Source organism: Aplysia californica, unplaced genomic scaffold, assembly GCF_000002075.1.
Source record: "Aplysia californica isolate F4 #8 unplaced genomic scaffold, AplCal3.0 scaffold00171, whole genome shotgun sequence".
Taxonomy (NCBI): Eukaryota; Metazoa; Mollusca; class Gastropoda; order Aplysiida; family Aplysiidae; genus Aplysia; species Aplysia californica.
The window spans coordinates 1,115,735-1,135,423 of NW_004797441.1; the positions used below are offsets into that span (position 1 = coordinate 1,115,735).

The following is a 19,689-nucleotide window of genomic DNA, read 5'->3' on the forward strand; positions in this document are numbered from 1 at the left end:
AGAGAGAGAGAGAGAGAGAGAGAGGGAGAAAGAGAGAGAGGGGAGCTTTTGGGTTTCATCCAAGTGCATACTCGAAGTTCTTTTTATTTCAGCGAGTGATGTATTAGTATTATGCCTAGACTATAATGAGGCAGTCGTATAAAACTGATGGTTCATGGTGGTGGGGCATGGGTCATATAGTCGTGTGATGTCATTACATGTCTTCATTATGTGATGTGATTTGCCCATTACAATTAGTTGAAGTCATTTGATAAAACAACCGTTTGCTTTAATGTTTTTGCCACTTATGTATATTTTTGTCCTGACTCCAGCAAATCATAATATTATTTTTTTCTAAGCATTGCCGGAATCGCGAAACGCATCCCAGGAGCTCGTCAATCGATACAAAACTGCTTGCAACTACCACGCAAAACTACTCGTCCAATTGTTTCCGCGAAAAACAATTTCGTGTGTTGTGAGTTGTGACTGTGTGAGTGTTGAATGTGTGCTCACTGAAAATAGCACCGCCGTTTGTCAAACACACAAATCAGCACGAGAGATGTTTCATCTTTCAGAGCGCTTTTGGAATACAGTTTCTAAGGCAAAGCTTCGCCAACGTCTGTCAATACTGCAATGAACGAGGAAAATAGTAGTAGGCCTAGCTCAGGGCAGCTTTGTTCTGCCAAAAACACTGATGGCGATGGGACTGATTGTGGAAGTGATGAACATGGAAGTGGAAGTGTTGTCGCAACTTGTGAACCTTTAAGAGGAAACGCCAATGAGTGCCCAGCTGCTGTGGTTTTAGTTACAGAGAATGATAAGCAAAGTTCTAAGGCAGATGAGTCTTCATTAAGAAACAAACCTGATGAAGATTGTATGGTTGATGGCCGAAGTAATTGCGAGAAGAATGACAATCCCTTTGATGTTGATGAGCCTCACATGCCTTGTAACTGCAATCTCAAACCAAATTATGTATGTCACCTGTCAGATGATCCTAATGAAGAAGGAGAACAACAGGTTAGAAAATTTTTACGAAGTGACTATTTCTTCGAACGTTCGGAGAAATAGTGCCGATCTTTATTTTTCTGAACGGTTTCCGGCTTCCGGTCTCGTGATTTTTTGCCTATTTATTGAGAGAGTTCGGCGCCAACTTTCATTCTGCTGACTGCCGTTCTGCGAGGTCTGGGAAGGAGCAAATTTTTGGGTCTAGAATCTAGATCTAGATCTAGATCTAGATTCTAGATCTATTTCAATTTCCAAGAGCTAGAATCTAGATCTAGAGATTTTTAGATGGGTGTAAAAACGTAAAAAGAAAGGTTTCACAACAGAATGAAATCAAAATTAGAACAGCCCATAAACAACCACAAAAATTAACAAATAAGGGCGTGTGTCTACCTGTCCGAAGAAGATTGGCTGTTTTAATTAACCCTAAATGTGCGTAATTAAACAAAAAAAGTACAGGATATTACATGTAAATTATGGAATCACACACAAGGGGCCTGCGAGTGTAAGTACATGTTATAATCGGTTTTGGTGGAACGCTCTAACATAACACATTAAAATCTATATCATCATCCTTGCCTTTCTCACCCTGCACCAGGGTATAGGCCACAGACAAACACCTTCCACCTTTCTCTATCCTGGGCTAGCCTCTTGATGTTCCTGCTGAAGTAGAAGCTCCTCCGTCTCCCAAGATCGAAAAATAAAAAGCTGTGTTTGTCCATGTTTCTGTAACTTACTGTTTTTTACTGGGTAGGGTAGTTGGCCCTCCACAAACTGGCACTTTTCGGGTGGCCAGACCTTTGCACTTTTAGTCGCCTCTTATGACACGCAGTATCACAGCAGATGTATTACTTGCCCCCCCCCAATAGTAAAACTATGACCCCCCCACCCCCCCACTGGGGCAGGGGCGACAATTAAATTTTTTTTCTATATAAATTATATATATTTAGAATGTAATGAAGGTAGGAACATCATATATTAAATGACGTTACACTATACAACATCCCCCCACCCCCTTTTCCTCAACAAACAAAAAAAAATAAAAAAACAAAACCTCAGAACAACAACAAGAAAAAAAAATTACACACCAACAAAATGAAACACCACAAAGAGGGAAAAATAAAAGAGGAACAGCAATAAAAATCGTATGCTACTAACGTATTCAACAAAATCAACCTGGTGACAACAAGTGAGAAAGAGACGAAGTGAAGATAAGTGAACTTTCTTTCAAAAGTAAAGAGGTTCGGTCTTTGCTGTTTTTTTTGGTTTTTTTTTATTTGAGTTTTATTCCCCGATTCGGGGGAGCAAAAAATAAAATCGAGCCACGATTGATTGGTCGCGGCCGTGACAGACGCATGCTAGTTCTATGTGTCGTTATCAATTTAATGCTCCATAGATCTATAGATTTTGACAGCACACGACTGAACACAACACATTACGTTCATAGGCAACACTTCATATCTGTAGCGAAAAACTGTTTGGAACTGTAGCATTTCTTTATATAAATATTTACTACGGACATTTTTTTAACCGATTGAACCTTATTGTATACAAACAATCTATAATATAATTATAGATCTAAATTGAAATTTGCGGGAAAGGATGTGATTTCAGAGAGTTCGGAGAAATAGTGCCCAGCTTTATTTTCCCGAACGTTCGGAGAAATAGTGCCGGTCAAATTTTTATTCTTAATTCGAAGTGTATACAGACCCAGTTACCGGGAACAAAGTCACGAAGTATATATACAGACCCGGTAGGGGAACTCTTTTGTGATTTTGGAAAGTTTCAGCGCCCAGACCCGGTAGTGTGTGTGTGTGTGTGAGAGAGAGAGAGCAGGGAGAAGTGCTAGCAAAATGTATGACATGCCCCAGTTGACAAGAGGGAACGGGAGAAAGATAGAGTGGGAAATAGGTGGGGAGGAAGAAAGACAGAGACAAACAAAGAAAAAGAGAATGCGAGCGATACACAGAGACAGAGGAGAAAGAGAGAGAGAGAGAGAGAAAGAGAGAGAGAGAGAAATATAAAGGGTGACTGCCCGATTGAAATTATGACATTGTTCTTTTCTTCAAATTGTGTTTCCTCCCACTCCAAAAATGGAGGAAAAACGATCGTTCATTGAAAAGACTTCGGCAATCTTCATAGATCTTGATCTAGGCTAACCTCGAAACTAGATCAATGATTTATGTCTGTCGGTCTAGATCTAGACCTAGGCCATAGAGATCTAGAAGAACCTAGGTCTACCCTGAGCCAAGAGGGTGCTGAAACTTTCCGAAATCACAAAAGAGTTCCCCTACCGGGTCTGTATACCTTGTAACTTTGTTCCCGGTTACCGGGTCTGTATACACTCCCTTCTTAATTAGCCTAATTTAAAGCCACGCTTGTCTCCGGCTGTCACTCTTTGTCCTGCTGGAGCAGAAATTGGCTTGTTTTGCCACTTTTTGTTTTTTTATTTTTTATACCATGGTTTGCGTGCGAAATAATATTGATAAATTCAAATTTATAAACTCTGCTTTGATTTCATTTAGGCTATTGTTAGGGGACCTAACTCCCCCCCTCTCTCTTTCTCTCTCTCTCTCTCTCTCTCTCTCTCTCTCTCTCTCTCTCTCTGTCTCTCTCTCTCTCTCTCTCCCTTACTCTCTCTCTCTCTCTCTCCCTTACTCTCTCTCTCTCCCTTACTCTCTCTCTCTCTCTCTCTCTCTCTCTCTCTCTCTCTCCCTCTCTCCCTTACTCTCTCTCCCTTACTCTCTCTCTCTCTCTTTTTAATTTCTTTTATTGTCTCTTAAGAAAAACATGGGTGCAGATGTGAGCAAATTTCAAATTTTGGTTCACCCACCGCCACTGGATACGCCACAATCGTATTCAGACATTTTAAACACTCCTTGTAATAACTCCTAACGTCAGGAGCTTCTTAAACTGGTTGTTTTCCTCCAGTATAAATTTGCAAAGTCCAGATACATGCACATCTGCATACGGTCCCTTAACACCAAGCACGCAAGCTGGGCGTACGGTCCCCTAGCGCCAAACACTATGGGGGCGTACAGTTCCCTAGCGCCAAACGCAGTGGGGCGTACGGTCCCCTAACATCAGCCTTTCATTTAATGTTATTGTGACATGAGTATCAATGATTCAAAGACGGAATTAATTAAATGTTTCTTTTATATTTTTGTATATATTATTTGTGTCTGTTCATTCGCATTACCAGAGAGGCTAGGAGATCACGTATGTATGAGGTTTTGACCACTGCTTGCTGACCGTAAAAGCAACCCGTGATCCCACTGGGCTGGTCATCTGGAGCCCCACTCCCTCTCCCTCTCCCTCTCCCTGTAAATTCCCCTGTCTGAGATGGGTACCTTGCAATTCCGTCTTAGACAGGTTCGACTAAATGTGATGAAACAATTTACACAGAAATCTCAGCATGCATGCCAAGGACACGTTAGCAGTCATGTAGTGAGGTGCGGAGAAAATTAAATGTTATGTACATATGTCATCAGTGTGTAATCCAGGGCAAAAAGAATATGGACCTGATTTCAAAGTTAGAACAGTTGTATGTTTGATTAAAAAAAGGCACTGAATAAAAAAGACAACCTATTACTGTACATGACTACAGATGGTCTAGATGCACTTTATAATAAGTACTGTAGAACACGGCTATAGCGGGGCTTTTGGTTCCAGACGAGTTCCCGCTATAGGAATGCCAAGGGGAAATTATTGAAAAATTTCTTTAAATCCACATGATTACCTGCCTTCCATATCAATAAAACTTGCGCTTTAGATTAGTCTTTCTTTTCTTGTCTATTTTGTTAATTATTCGGCCTTTAATTCGAGTGAGAAGCATTTCCTTTTGTCTTTGTTGGAAGCCATTTATCCTCGGTCTTGTTGCTTGTGCTGTCTATCGTACCGGTAGGCCTACTGTAAAACTGGTGAAGCGGATGCGTGCGTATGCCTAAGATTTAAGACATCAGCGATTGCAATTCAATGAATCAGGAATCACACACGACAAGCTCTCCTCTTCTTTTACTTTTTGGTCTAGCCTAGGGCTATGGCCAATATGCTCTCATTCTGAACGTCTAAGCTATGGCACATCACTTTTGGAGTGGCTCATGTAACGCTTCTCTCCGCACCATCTCTCTCTGCCGCCTGCCCCACCTCACTCATCAGTGGACTGGCCAATCACAACAATGCACCACTGACTGCCTGTTTGGAGCCCGCCTAAAGTCCCTGAAACCCCCTTACCCCTAGCTAGAGCTCGTTCAATCTCTCCCGCTGTATCCGAGTTCGGCCTTTCCTTATCCCGCTAAACCCGAGCACAGGTAATTGAGTTTACTTAGAAAAAAAAACAGGGGTTCAGGTAAGGTCCCGCTGTAGGGATGGTCCCGCTAGTGGGTGCCACTGTAGTCATGTTCTACTGTATTATCAGAATGTGTTAATGTCATCTGGTTTCCATTGATATGATACCCGTATAAATGTATCACTTTGCGCTCTTTTAGACTTTGGAACAAAAAATGTCTACCCTGACTGACAGAACAGCAACTGCTCTTGCTCCTGATCCTATGGATATGACTGTACTGAAGGCTCTAGAGGCTGCTGGGTGTGTCAAGAAAATGGCTCTCCTACGACAAAAGTGTAAAGACCAAAAACAACAATGGCAACAAGTCCGTGAACTTCCTGTTCAAGATGCTTTGTGGATTATTGGAGAATATGAGAATGGTGATCCTTTCATTTTTGTGGCACTGCTAAACTTCGGGCCTTTTCCAATAACCCTTTCTATCATCTACTAATACTTACGTTTGTAGAGTCTAAGCTTTTGCTCCAAAGGGTTAAAAGTTAATATCTTGCTTTTTACTTATGCATCCCTACAAAGCCTTTCCTTAATTAGGATGTTACTATTTTTTGAAAGAAAGACTCTAACTGTCGACAGGCTTCCCCATTCTATTTTGATAAGATTGATAAATGTTGATTTAAATGAAAAGAGGAACACACAATTTTATGCCTTAAAAAAATTTTGTAGCATGTAGCCTACTCTGAAGAATATATGAATATCATAATAATTGAATTTATAGTTTGATATTTGATGCAGACTGTGATTTTCTTTTTGTTCTGACTTTTAGTGTGTTATGAAGAACATCGTGATGATCATGTCTTGCGTGTGATGGCAGTTTTTGAAGTTCATGGCAATACTAAACATCTCCTTGGGACAAGCATAGGATGGAGCAAAATAATGAATTTCAAAACACAGCTCCTACAGCTACTTTGCTGTGCCTGCCTTGAACCTCTAGTGAAGGCTCCCAGAAGACCTCGATTCTTACGGATTAAAGCTTCACCTCAATCACGGTTAGAGCATATGCACAATTATTGTCATTGTATTGTCAGTATATTTTAAAAAATAATTTAAACCATTATTTTAGATTTTTTGTTGTTGGCTGCAATGCTTTTTTTCCCCACAAGTGAGAAACAAACACTCTCATTTTTTCTCCTTTCTGCTCCTTTTCAGTAATACTATTATTATCTTCGAACGGTCCCTTTAAAATTTAGACGGGGGCTCTCATGGCCTGGAGGTTAAGGTGTTCGCCTCTCATTCAATGGGTCCCAGGTTCCAATTCGGATAGCGAAGGAAATTTTTCTTCTCTTAAATTTTCTCCTTTCACCTCCTTTCCTGTTCTAGCAATGTTTTGTCGTCTGCTTTCGTCCCCACTTACTGCCCCCATCCCCTCACCTCATTTGCCCCCCTCCTCTGGGCTCCTGACTCTTTCTAGAGCCTTTCTACTGCTACTCCTTGGCTCCTTCTAACTTATATCTTTCAGCCACACCCCTGATATTCTGGTAGGAAAGATCGACACCTAGCCATCTCGGACAGAGCGAAAAATCTCTGAGGTACCGTGTGCAAGTTGCGCACGTTAAAGATCCCTTGGTGGTCTAAAATCAATAACAGCACGCTTCGGCCGCCACTTGGGCAAAATTCAAAATTTCTTACCAACTGAAAATGTTTTATGTGTCCTGCGCGCTCACATGACCTTATGCAGTTGCGAGTGCCATAAAACGCTTACTAAAAAAAAATAAATTTAGACACTCTGGTGTAGACCCACCATGAATGATCACTGTGCTGTCATCACCTTGAAACTATTTAGTCCAAAGTGCATTCCACAGTTAAATGCTCTGTGGACAAAATGGTTAAGAAGCAACAATGTCTAGATGCAGTTTGATTTTGACTAATGGTGCTGTCAAAGATAGAAAGATATTGTAGAATAGTCTGCAATATGTTTTCATGATGTAGCCACCTCCTTGTTGTATTTTCTCCTTTCGTTTTATTACTCTCCCAGCGGTCTCAACCTCAATTTGAAGGGTGTCGGAATTCATGTGTTTTCCCCTCTGGTCACAGACAGTGCTATTGCCAATGCACAGAACCACATCTCAGACAAAATGTGGTTTAGGTCTTGTCATGGATGTGGGAGACGTGGAACATCAGAAATGTTTACCTCATGGTGAGTTTGTCTTCTTGTTTATTTCATGATGCATATGTTACACGTATTGGATGTTGATCTTGTGTTTTGATGTTGTTTCAGACATGCAGGAAGGGACAACAGCAAATTATAATATTGATCTTCTCACCACTCATAGGGAGCATTACTTACTATTCACTATGGTGAAAGGGAAGATGGCAGTGAAGAAGTCATAACTTTCAAACCTTGAGTCACACACCACAAACCATCCCGTTCTTGAGATGGGCGTTGTGGGCAGGATTTGCATACAAGAGTGACATACAGCTGCAGAAGCACTGTGTTTCTGTTTTGATTGCATTGCAAAGTTTTTGACTTCCATAAAGTCTGCGTAAAATACTACTTTAAATATTTTAATTATGATGAGAATACAAAATAGAATTATCCCAGAATTAGCCCAAGAACAGTGTGGATTTATTGAAGACAAAGGCACTGTAAATGCCTTATATGTCGTCAGAACAACAGTAGAACGTGCCCTGGAAGTTCAGAAAGATCTTCATTTATGCTTTATAGACTACACCAAAGCGTTCGACAAAGTTAGGCACGATCTGATCATCGACATGCTAGTCCTCAGTATTGACGGGAAGGACTTAAAGATTATCAAGAACATATATTGGGATCAATCCGCTGCAATAAGAGTAGAAAACAACATCAGTGAATACGTACAGATTAAGAGAGGAGTTAGACAGGGATGTGTACTTTCACCAGACTTGTTCTCCCTGTATAGGGAAAATATCATGAGACACGTAGAAGAAATGCCAGGTATCTCGATAGGGGGACATAACGTAAACCATTTAAGATATGCGGACGACACAGTCCTAATAGCAGAAGATGAAGAACACCTACAGGATCTATTAAATGTCATTGTACAAGAGAGTAACGACATGGGCCGAAGCCTAAACATCAAGAAAACTGAAACAATGATGATAAGCAGAAAAATTCCAACCCCAACCTGCAATATCAAAATCAATGGTACCCCCCTCAAGCAAGTACAACATTTTAAATATTTGGGGACCGTTATATCATCAGATGGGAGATGTCATACTGAAATTAAAAACAGCATTTGGTAAGCAAAAGCAACCTTCCACAAAATGAAACAGATACTTACAAACATCAACCTGTTATTGGAAACAAGAAAAGGAATACTGAAATGTTACATCGAGCCAGTCCTATTATACGGGTGTGAAGCATACACAATCAATGGACAGCTGGAAAGAACAATTGATGCAACAGAGTTGTGGTTCATAAGACGCATGCTGCGTATCCCATGGAGAGCTAGAAAAACAAATAAAAAAGTCTTGATTGAAACAAATTACAGACGACAGTTTATGACGTATATACGAAAGCGACAGGCAAATTTCATTGGACACACAATGCGGAAAGAAGGCAAGTTTGATGGAAAGAGAGGCAGAGGCAGACAGAGGGAAAAGATCTTGGACAAATTGACAACATGGCTGAGAACAGCAAGAACAACAGACACCATTGCTGCAGCATAAAACAGATTGAAGTGGAGGTCCATGATCGCCCACGCCAGTTGGCACAGCACCGAATGATGATGATGAAAGTCTGCGTCTTGGACCCGTGTTTTTTTTTCTATTTCTTCTCCTTCCTCAAATTGGTCTCCATTTTTTCTTCTTCTTCCTCTCTTCCTCCTCATCTCTATGAACAGGGATTATTTCCACACAAGCTGTATCGAACAGTGTTTGTCACGTCAGGAGACACGCTTACACAGCATAAACTGCCAAGCTGTGAGGCCTTGGAATGGTATATTGGTATAAATCGTCACATGATAAACATCACACTACTGCACGACACAGTACAGCTTGGCCTTTCCTGTGTAACTGGGGCTATGAAATTGCCCTGAAACAGCACAAAGCAAATTTTGACTTTTTAGCTTGCTTTAGAAAGGAGTATTACAATAGGTTTTATGTTTTTACTTTTTTTTTTTCAAAGTGTTAACTGCTGACAGAGTAAACAATAGGAGGAACTCATAATGTTTTAAATTATGACATATTTAGATGTTTCTTTGAACTGTGACAAGTGAATTCTTGAATTGGAGTTGGTTGAGTTATGACTGCCGGCTAAAAGAAAGGACAGGTTGCTTTTATTACAGAAGAATAACGAATACTTTCTGTTGATGTCTGACTTCATTTGTTCATTTGTATTAATAGTGGCTGCTTGGGTTGTTTGTACATTGTATCTTGAAATAGAATATGCTTAGTGCACATAGATGATCGTGTGCATTGTACGTGTGTTTGTGTCTCTGAACTTTACTTTTTCTTAATGCCCTCCCTTGTCGACAAATCCTTTTGTCTATGAAATGATATATTTATGTACAATTAAAAACCTGTTGTCATTTGCAATTCCCCTTTTTTCTTCCCACTTAGTTTTGTGTTTTCTAACTTTCGGCTCAAAGCTACTGATTTGCTTTATACATGTTTGACTTTTTTTTATTTCTACAGTCCGGACTGTGATGCTGTGCTCTTTTGTGATGCATATTGTAGAGATTATTCTGACCACAGTAAATGGTGTCCATATTTCAAGGTTTATATGGAGACTGAGGAGACATTAGGAGAGTTTCCCTTAGCATTTACAAATGGTAAATCTTTCTTATTGGCTTTTGTGTTTGGAGAATTGGGGTGTTAAGCCTTAGGAAGTTAAGGGAATATTTCTGTTAAATGTTAATGTATTTACCCACAACATCCTTTGAGAAATCCTCTCTACTTTAAAGTCTTTGGGTGTTTTTCAGGTTCACAGAGACAGTAGTCAGGCAGGGGCTTCCATAACCAAATTTTGGCTGATTTCAGCAATCTACAAGAACTTTTGAGGACTACTTATGCTTTTGTACAAATTACCTTCCAAATAAAATCACCTTCACTGACATAAATTTTAACAAAACCTTTTTAGACGTGCTAGAGAAGTTCTGGATATAGGCCAGTGAAAGTTACAATTAAGAGTGAAATTTTCCTTTTCTTCACTCTTCACAGAGATTTATGTATGTGTAGTAGTCCAGTAAAAGCATATTTAAATTCAAGCCTGCACGGCCTTCTGCTTGCTGATCTGGCCAGTAAAAGCCAGTCATGTCTTGACCTTGTAAATTGGTCAATTGTGTTCATCTTTTATCTCATCCTCTAGAATTCATAACAAACAGAAATGACAGTTCTAGGAGTGTGCACCCTCTGTTTTCCTCTTTTACTTTTATTTTGCTTTATATTCTGTAGAGGAAGAGATCTTGAAATTTCTAACCTTGAAATTTTTAACATATTTTAGCTATTAGTGTGTTGCCCTACAGATTAAAAAAAGGGGAAAAGTAAAAGTGGGAAAATATAATCTTTGTTTATGTATTAAACTTTTTTCTACCATGGATAATATCATATGAATGGAATATAATGTTTTAATCATTTGCTCTATCTTCTGATGATCTTTTGCACTATCATTTCAGAAACAACTCAGAGACTGTACAATGTGTTCAAGAATCGTGATTTTCTTATGAGGCATAATATATACAATAAAGGTATATGGAGGCGAGAATGCAAACTACTCATGGTCTCGCTCATGGCATTTGGCTTTGGTTAGTATGACTTTCACTGTTGTATTAGTAGCAGCTGACTTATGAAGTGTATTATTGTAGTAATGTTTCGTATGGTCTTGGTCTCTATCTTGAGCTTGGCTCTTGTTCCATTTATGTATACCTGTGATCTTTGGGTCAAGAAATGATCACCACTTATTCCAACTGGGTATGATTTTGTTTATTTATTTTTGTTAGAAACCAGGTAGGTATGTTGTTTTTTTGTAAGTGTTTAAGGCAATAATAAGCCCTCATCACATAAGGCATACATTATTTTACAATTGTGAGAAACTTCCGTGAAGACAGATCTTGTTATAAATGATACACATAATTATCAATAATATTTCAGAAATGTTTTATGTTTTAAAAAAATGTTTTGACTTAAATCTTTTCTCTACGGTTAAACATTATAGATTTTTATCACTGGATTGAGATAGAAAAGGGGGAAGGAGGGAGGAATTAATTATTTCCTTTGATAGGCATAGCTTTAATAATAAAAAAATTAATTGAAATTCTTTTTCAATTTCATGAGTTACACCTCTCGCTTATGGGTGAATCAAAATTTCTTTATTAAATTTCTATGGATAAAGATTATTATTCAATAGTAGGTTGTGAGTTTTTAACAAGGCTAAAACTCTTCGGTTCCAAAAAACGTGGGAGGTTGAAGATTTACTCGTCTGCATCTTGAAGGGAATTTGTAAGAGCGAAAAAGTTATATTTGCGAAAGATTTTTTTCACTATGTTCTGAACACAATGATCAACGAGCCTACTTTTTATTTCACTGAGAAATAACTTACTATTTCTTTCACTTTGAGAAAACCAGACATATCCAAATTCCAGGGAAAATAATAAGCTTTTTGACTTCAGTAGCCCAAGTGACAAGCATTTTATAGCTGCATGTAAACTTTCATTGAAAATCTGCCAATTTATAAGTGTTGCACCAGAATTAAACGACTCATTGCATGTTATCAGAATATGATTTGAATTAGTTTTTCCGACTTATCTTAGAACTTAACTCTTGGTCTAGCTTTTCCTAGATCTAGAAATGCTTTCCAGAATTCTAACTGAACATTGTTAGTCACGTCCAATTTTTGGTACCCCAAATTTCAGAGAGGTAAGCTTCATTGATTTAACCTTAATGTATCAAAAACGTTTTTTACTGTTTAAAAGCCTAGTTCTTGGTATGAAATAAAAAGTCCTCTTGACAGAAACTAAATGCCCTTCATAGCTACAATCTTTATAATATTTAGGGGAACTGGATTGGCCATCGGTTGAACCATACGGCTTAAGCAAGGAAGACGCCATCCTGAAGCATCCACCCCAAAGATCGATACCAAGCCTGTCAAGACCATTGACTGACTGGGCCTGCTACTATGACTACCGAGGGTTTGATCATGATTCTCCTGTGGCTGGAGTCTTGCACTATGCCCTTACATTATACAGAATCATTGTCCACCAACTGCCTCTCAATTGTATGTACAGCTGGCTTTTGCTATCAAGAAACAATTAGCTCAACATTACATTTGTAAAAATGTAGCGCAGATGCATCATCATGTCATAACACTAGCATGCTTTGTATGTGATTCCTCCTGTAACCTTTTAGTCGTCTCTAGATTACTTTTGTTTAGGTACATAGCTATTATACTCTTTTGAGAGAGAAATGACTTTTTTTCAAATCTGTGCTGTCTCTGTCTGGATATATAACAGAAAAAGCAAGTCGTTACTTGTGTGTCTTTTTTTTGGGGGGGTGGGGGTGGCTTTCATGTTATAGTGCTGGATCCTATCTTGGTTTTCATGGTATGAAGTAAAACAGATTTGTGCAATATCCCCTTCTACATTGACTGCTTCGGTTTTTTTGTTTGTGGTTGTGTCGTGTAACGTGATAATGACACAAATACAGAAAGAGCAAAAAGTTTATCATCAGTCTCTACTAATAACAGTTTCTTTTTTACTTATCATCTGCCCTAGATCCTGCTGTGTTCAACAAAATGAAACAAGAGATGTTTTTGTGTGTCCATGTCATTGGAGCTGCAAAGGAAGCAGATATGTGGCACTCCTTTTTGGTAATAATACACAATTTATTGAGAGCATTATTTAAACTTCTGTAATTTCTAATAAATAAATTGATGTGGCATAAGGCCCATTGTGCTACTCGCTTCCACCCCTCTTCCCTTATAATAAATTTTTAAAGAAAGGGGTGGGGGGGGGGGGGGAAAGGAGGAGGGGAGGGGAGGGGTAACAGTTTAGACATGTATAAATTATAAAGGATAAGGAACTGGAGCCATTAAGCCATCGAAAATCACTCTCTTTAGAATTGTTTAAGAGATGTAAGTTTGTGATACTAAAGGCTAGAAATTTCAATTGTACATGAGCCCTGTTTGTCTACCTTATGAGATGTGGAGCTTGTGAGTTGTCGTCAATTTCAAAATTACTGTTGTGGGGTTTTTTTTTCGTGTGATTTAGCCACAGATATAACATTCTTATCCAATCAGGTGAAGGTGGCAGAATATGGTTTAAAAAAACAGGTAGTATTTGTAGTTATAACAATTTACAAACAAAGCAGTTTTGTAACAAGACTGATTGCTGTTTTCTTTTTCTCTAGGGCAGTTTGGGTTTGGGGAGGGGGGGAGCAGCAAGTATACCGCCTTATACCTTTTGTTGAGCTGTTCTGTTGTCTGTCTTGTTTTATAACTGTGGTGATATTTATTTTTCAGTACAAAGGAGCAATTGTACAGTAATGTATCTGTTATTTTCGACTGACTGGAGTAGTGCTAATAAGCCAGAAGCTGTATCAATAGTTAATGAAGATGCAAACGTGTGCTCAAAATGGGAGGTTTTTTTTCAGTGATGATGGGATTATAAGAGCAGATGAAAGTCAACTGAGGATGAAAATCATAGTTCAATGATGATGATTATCATATGGTTGTTTAATCTTTTTTTTAAAGTGAAAGTCTGTTTTTGTAAAGCTGGTCCTGAAAATTTGATGTTGTTGAGAAGGTACAAGAAAAAAAGAGCAATTGCCTAATGGATTTAAAATGAAAATACATTGACAGATTTTCTTAAAGCTCAGTGATATTACTTTGAAACCTGTGTTTATCTTCCTTTTCTTCTCTCTTCCATTAATGTTTTAAATGAGTTTCATTATTGTCTCCAAAGGAATGTGCTCGACTGCTGCGACCCATCAGTCTCCACATCTGTTTCATCGGAAATGAAATTTCACCAGATGCTCATGACAGCTTTAAAGGGGAGGAAAATCTCTGTGTGAGGTGTTTTTCCGGACTCTATCATGAGCTTCAAAGATATCCAATGTTCCCTGAGGGTCACATTGCAGTCTGTAAGTTTAATCATCATTAGAAAACAACTTAGAATACACGTTATGTAGCTCAGGAGGCACAGCACTTGGTCATCTCTTCAGGAAATGAAACTGAGAATAAAAGTGTTCTCAAAAGGACCTGAAATATTCACTCTACCCGGGTTTGAACTCCAACTTGCATTTTTGGCAAGTTTGACAGATAGAAAGAAAAAAACCCCCAAACAAACAAGCTGTCTTTCTGCTATGTTTCTCTGTACATGCCCAACACACTAAAGTCTGAAAAATTGATTCTTTAAAAAAGCCATGGCCATTTTTATAACAAAGTACAGTATAACACGTATAGCTTGAAATCATTGGGACCGGCCTCGGTAGTTCGAGGGGTCCGTAGTTTGAGGGACACATGAACAGTGTTATGGTATAGGCTGTGTTAGAGAATCAAAGGAAGCAACAAAGATTGGGTCGGAACAGATAATTTTGTTTTTACGGCCATTGTCTTAGATAAAATAGGTCAGATCTATGCCTATTTACTTGAATTTGACATTTGAGAGAATTTGAAAATGACAGATTGAGAGTGAGAAACACAAACAACATTTTAGAGTTTGATCAGTTATGAGCCTACCGGTACCATGACAGTTTAACTGCGGGGGCTAGTGTGAACAGTCTTTTGTCTGCACCAATTGAACGGTGTCTTTTCAAAGTTTTCAGAACATAAACAATTTTAACAGATAAGCATATTATATCGCAACAGTAATCAACAACGCGATGTCAAAACAATCCGGCCCTACCCCGTCTCTCCTACCAAGCGCACAGTCCTTTGCAAAGAGGGGTGGGGCGGCTGATTGTGTGATGCACAACCCTTCCTTTCGCCCGCTCCACACAAACCTAGCTAGGCCTAGGACCTAGGCATGCGCAGAGGGCTCAGCTCGCATGTCGAGCAGCATGCAAGAAAAAAAGCACAACTAGCTGCTTCTGTGGGGGGGGGGGGGATATTTTTTACCAACCTTACCTTTTTCGGTTTCTTTTAATTATTAGGCCAATTATTATTTTGTCTCAATTGCAACTCAAAGTACATTGACTTTAGACCTCTATGGCGGTGTAATTAGTTTGACTATTCCGTGTTTGTGTTCGAGCTTCGCATAATTTTCTTACAAAGATAAAGAAGAAGAAAAAACGGGACCGTAGGCACAGTTCGGCGCATGTGTGATTTCGAGTAATCTGTGTTCGACCTCTGCGGGCTATACTGTAGTTTGTAAGTACAGTAAAACTTCGAAAGCAGAAATTTTATAGGTCTTGAGAATTTCTTAGTGTCATGCAGATTTCATGCTTAAGAAAGTTGCAATGTATAGAATAAGGAAGGTGAAAAAAGAATAAAATGGAGATTTGAAATCTTTTTATGTGACAGAAATTTTGTGTTAATGGGCTTCATATTAAAAAAGTCTACTGTATTTGCTCTGCCTTTTCTTCTCGATTGTGTAAGCATTGCGTTTCCAGGTTTTATTGTGTGTGTGTGTGTGTGTTTGTGTGTGTGTTGGGAAAGTTGGATTTGAAATAAAGTAATCACAAACTCTGGTTTGAAATTATAAGGGGACAATGAAGAAAAATAAGCTGTGGGCTTAACATCTATCTGCAGAACAGGCTGGCATAGTAATTGTCCCTTGAGCACCTCATTGTAGTCTGTACAATGATTTTTTTAAAAGTCTTTGGTTTTCAGATTAGTGTTCAATACAAAGTCATAAGTCCTGTAGATGCTTTTTGTTTAGCAGCTTGTAAAGATGGAAGAGAGTCCATTGGAACAAATTTTGTTTTGGAAAGTTGTGCTGTGTCACCAGCAACCAATGTTAAATTTACCCTTTAACTTAAGCAAGCAGACTCCTAGATCAACAGCTGTAAAACAACATTCTTTCTCTTAGAGTTAGGATTTAATTTTGTTGTTCAGTTGCTGTGTAGACATTATATATTTTTGGAATTGGTTGGGTAATATATATATAGTAGGGCTACTAAAAAAACACACACTACCACTATTATGATTCATTTCAGAATGATAGACATTCATACTTTTTAAATTCTTAACCGACAAATTTTCTTCCTCTGCTATTAATTGTGGACCAGCAGGCCTATGCTTTTTGTCTTCCCCTTTTGACTGTGAACCTAAACTAAAAGACGAATAATGTCAAAACTTCTATTTCCATGCTGATAATAAGCTGTCCATACTATCATACCTGCTGCCTCTATAAATGCAGATTATTATTATGTTATTGCTGTTTCCCCTGCTTTTTATTTTGAAATTTCAGGTTTCAATGCTGGACTGGGGGCTTATGGAACCTACAAGAAAACAGTACAACATTTAATGGTAAAATTTACTTTCAAATATGAATGTAACATTTACAGCATTGCCCGTCAAAATGGAACTTAAGAAGTGGGATTTTTAAAAACTGTAATGTTAGCCCTGATATTTTCCACATATTTTTGGAAAAGAAATGATGGCCAGACAATTTATGTTATTTTGTTAATAACTTTATCCTAGGAGGTATCTGCTACTTTCACCTTTAACACCACCAAATGGCATCATGCAGAAGAGTTAACGCTCAGATGCTACTGGATTGCTAACAACAACAACACCTTTAACACCCAAATCTATGTTGAAGCAATATTATCACAAGATAAATCTAAATCTTTTGCACAAAGATTGCAAAAAAGAAAGGAGTCTTGTCCTACTATTGATGCTTTTACACATCATTGCTCTATGGTAGTAAAATATGCCTTTTGGCTACTATTCACGTGATAGTGTCACTTTGTCAGACTTTGGATTTTGTCAGAAATAGCTCTCATTGAAAAGCCATAGGAATTGTGAGGCTCTTCACTCTGTGCATCAGGACATTCTTTCAGCTTGGTTACTTCTCGTGAGAAAAGATTGTGGAAAAAGATTAGGGTCGCACCCCATCATTAACCCCTTTGTGACCTTTTGTGATGTACGCTGTTCATCATTTTCTTTTACACGCTGAACGAGCCAAGATGCTGCCCACTGTCGGAGACTCTTTTGAAAAATCAAGTAAACAACAAACTTCACAACATTAAGCCCAAACTAGGTCCGCGAAAACCTTCGGGCCTCTCCAGAAGAGACGAAGTCGTTTTTGCTCAATTACGCATCGGACACACGTCCCTGACACATAAATACCTCCTTCAGGGAGATGAGAAGCCGTTCTGTGTCGAATGCGACGCAGATTTTACCATAAGACACATTTTAACAGAATGTCTAGACTTCGGAGTGACCCGAAGGAAATATTTTAGATGCAAAAAATTGCAAGATCTGTTTTCCATCGTTGATCCCAACAGAATACTTGTTTTTATATAAAGGCCAAAGACTTTATGTAAAATTGTAAATTACATGGTTTAAAATTTTTTAGATTATTTTAAAAGTTATTCAAATTAAGAATTTATTTACACAAATTTTTATTTTATTTTAGTAGAGATATTGACCAGAAGCGGGCTTTGCAGTGAACTGTCGTGAATAGAACCAACTTTTTATCACACACTCGTATGACCTAATGCAGTTGCGAGCGCCGTAATACTCTTACTAGAACAAACAGGATGCTGCTGTGGTCTTCGTTGGTTGTATTCTACATATTGCTTCCATTAGATGCATTTCATAAAACTAATGGCAGATTCACATTCTGGAATACTTTTTTTGGTGCAAAGACATCTTTTCCTTTTAGATGTAGTTTGTAGTATTTGCAAACCGGGTCTAATTATGGGAAACTGACCATTAAATTTAACTGTCCCTGGTGAAGCACAGACTGACCCTGTGTCACCTAGGGATTAATATGTTGAAGAAAGGTGCCGGTATTTCTCGAAAAAATTGGGGATAGCTGTAATAATCAGTCCAAAATCTGATCGCCAGTTTTGCCTTTAGACACTGATGAGATTGCTGTGTTGGTTTCCATATTTTTGCCTAAATTTGTTTAATTTCAACTCTATGTACTTTATGATTTTTAATTTGTGAAATACCAGGGATGATAACATTTTTTTGATAACTGCAGTCCACAGGAATGCCATCCTTCTGCACAGACTACTGCCTTGCTAGCTATGAGCAGAGCAGGAAAACAGTGAGAGTGCAGAGAATGGCAGTACTGTCAGAGCCAATGCTGAACCCCTTCCGCAGCCCATTCCGAATGGTGTTCACAGATACAGATCTTCCAAGATACAGCAATGCTATTTTGTTTAACCTTTTACCTTACAGTGCCACAACAGCACCCATGGTTTTTGTTCCTCGCAGCTTTTGTAAAAATCATAGCAAACAGGAATGTACTTCTGAGGTTTATAAACTCAGTCTACTGCCGGATGATTTGTAGTATTTTCACTGGTTCCCTGACTCTTTCTACTCGTTGATATATATATATATATATATATGTTTTGATGTGATCTCTTTAATATGAGGAAAATTGATGAAGAAGGTTACTATAAGAGTAATTTCAGTTTTTTGTTTCTTGAAGAGACTCTGCATATATGTAAGATGGTTTTCGTATTTAATTTTTTCTTTTTAAGAGACAATAGTGCCCTCCACTTAGCACAACTTCAACCGCCCAGACATTACTATCATGTAAACCCTTTATTGTTAGCTGCATGCATGGTAATGCATTTGCTACTCAAATTGGTTGTATGTATGTGTTGCTTACTATGGGGCAGCCTCTTTGAGAGTGAAGTTAAGTGTCATGTCTTTATAGTTAACACTTCTCTGCCCCTGGCACTGTCAAACTGTCCTTTTTCTAAACTTTTTCGTGTACCCAAGTATCTTTAGGCATAATATGGTACCGTCACCTTCACAAAGGACGTTGTGTGAGGCATGGACGAGTCTCTTTACCCTCGTCATGCGGGGGCCGGGTTTATGTCGCCCGATAAGCCTATTTCGACACCTCGCCTGCGTTCTGGTCCCGAGTCAGTCTAGCCCCTGGTTCAGCGCACGCGCACCGCGCATCATCTTACGTGAAATTTGGGTCCCGAGTCGGATCCCCATTCACGCTGGTCAAATGTGTGTGCGTCAGTCTGCTTGACTTTGTGTGTGTTTGTGGCCTTCTTCTAGCACCGCCTGCGTTGGTTCGTAATCGAGGCGTACGTCTCATTCAAAACACGCCAAGTGGGTAGCTCTAGATGTTCGTCCAATGAAATTATAGAAGAAATTGACCCACTTAGACATGAGGAGCTCGGAAGGATAGTCAGGAAACAAGACTTCAATTTTTCTATACAAAATCTTTCAAATGAGCTTGATTTTGTATGAAATGGTACTACCTGATAAAAAATAAGCTTGTTTGATAGTTAAGAGTACCATTGTGCAGGTA

General features: G+C 38.7%; 1 protein-coding gene across 2 annotated transcripts; it reads left to right on the top strand.

Moving 5' to 3' along the window:
• The first annotated feature begins 437 nt into the window (after positions 1-437).
• Positions 438-19,439, top strand: LOC101852691 (zinc finger MYND domain-containing protein 15). 2 transcript variants are annotated; one of them, XM_005098069.3, is made up of 11 exons: positions 438-996; positions 5,469-5,688; positions 6,090-6,312; positions 7,299-7,460; positions 9,938-10,074; positions 10,918-11,046; positions 12,294-12,515; positions 13,012-13,106; positions 14,200-14,377; positions 16,648-16,706; positions 18,394-19,438. In XM_005098069.3, exons 1-11 carry the CDS (start codon positions 613-615, stop codon positions 18,703-18,705), a joined length of 2,121 nt encoding a protein of 706 aa, XP_005098126.1. In that variant the 5' UTR covers positions 438-612; the 3' UTR covers positions 18,706-19,438. The 2 variants fall into 2 exon arrangements, with proteins under 2 accessions (XP_005098126.1, XP_035825595.1); XM_035969702.1 differs by lacking the exon at positions 5,469-5,688 and having other exon boundaries at positions 930-996; positions 18,394-19,439.
• The last annotated feature ends 250 nt before the right edge of the window (positions 19,440-19,689 follow it).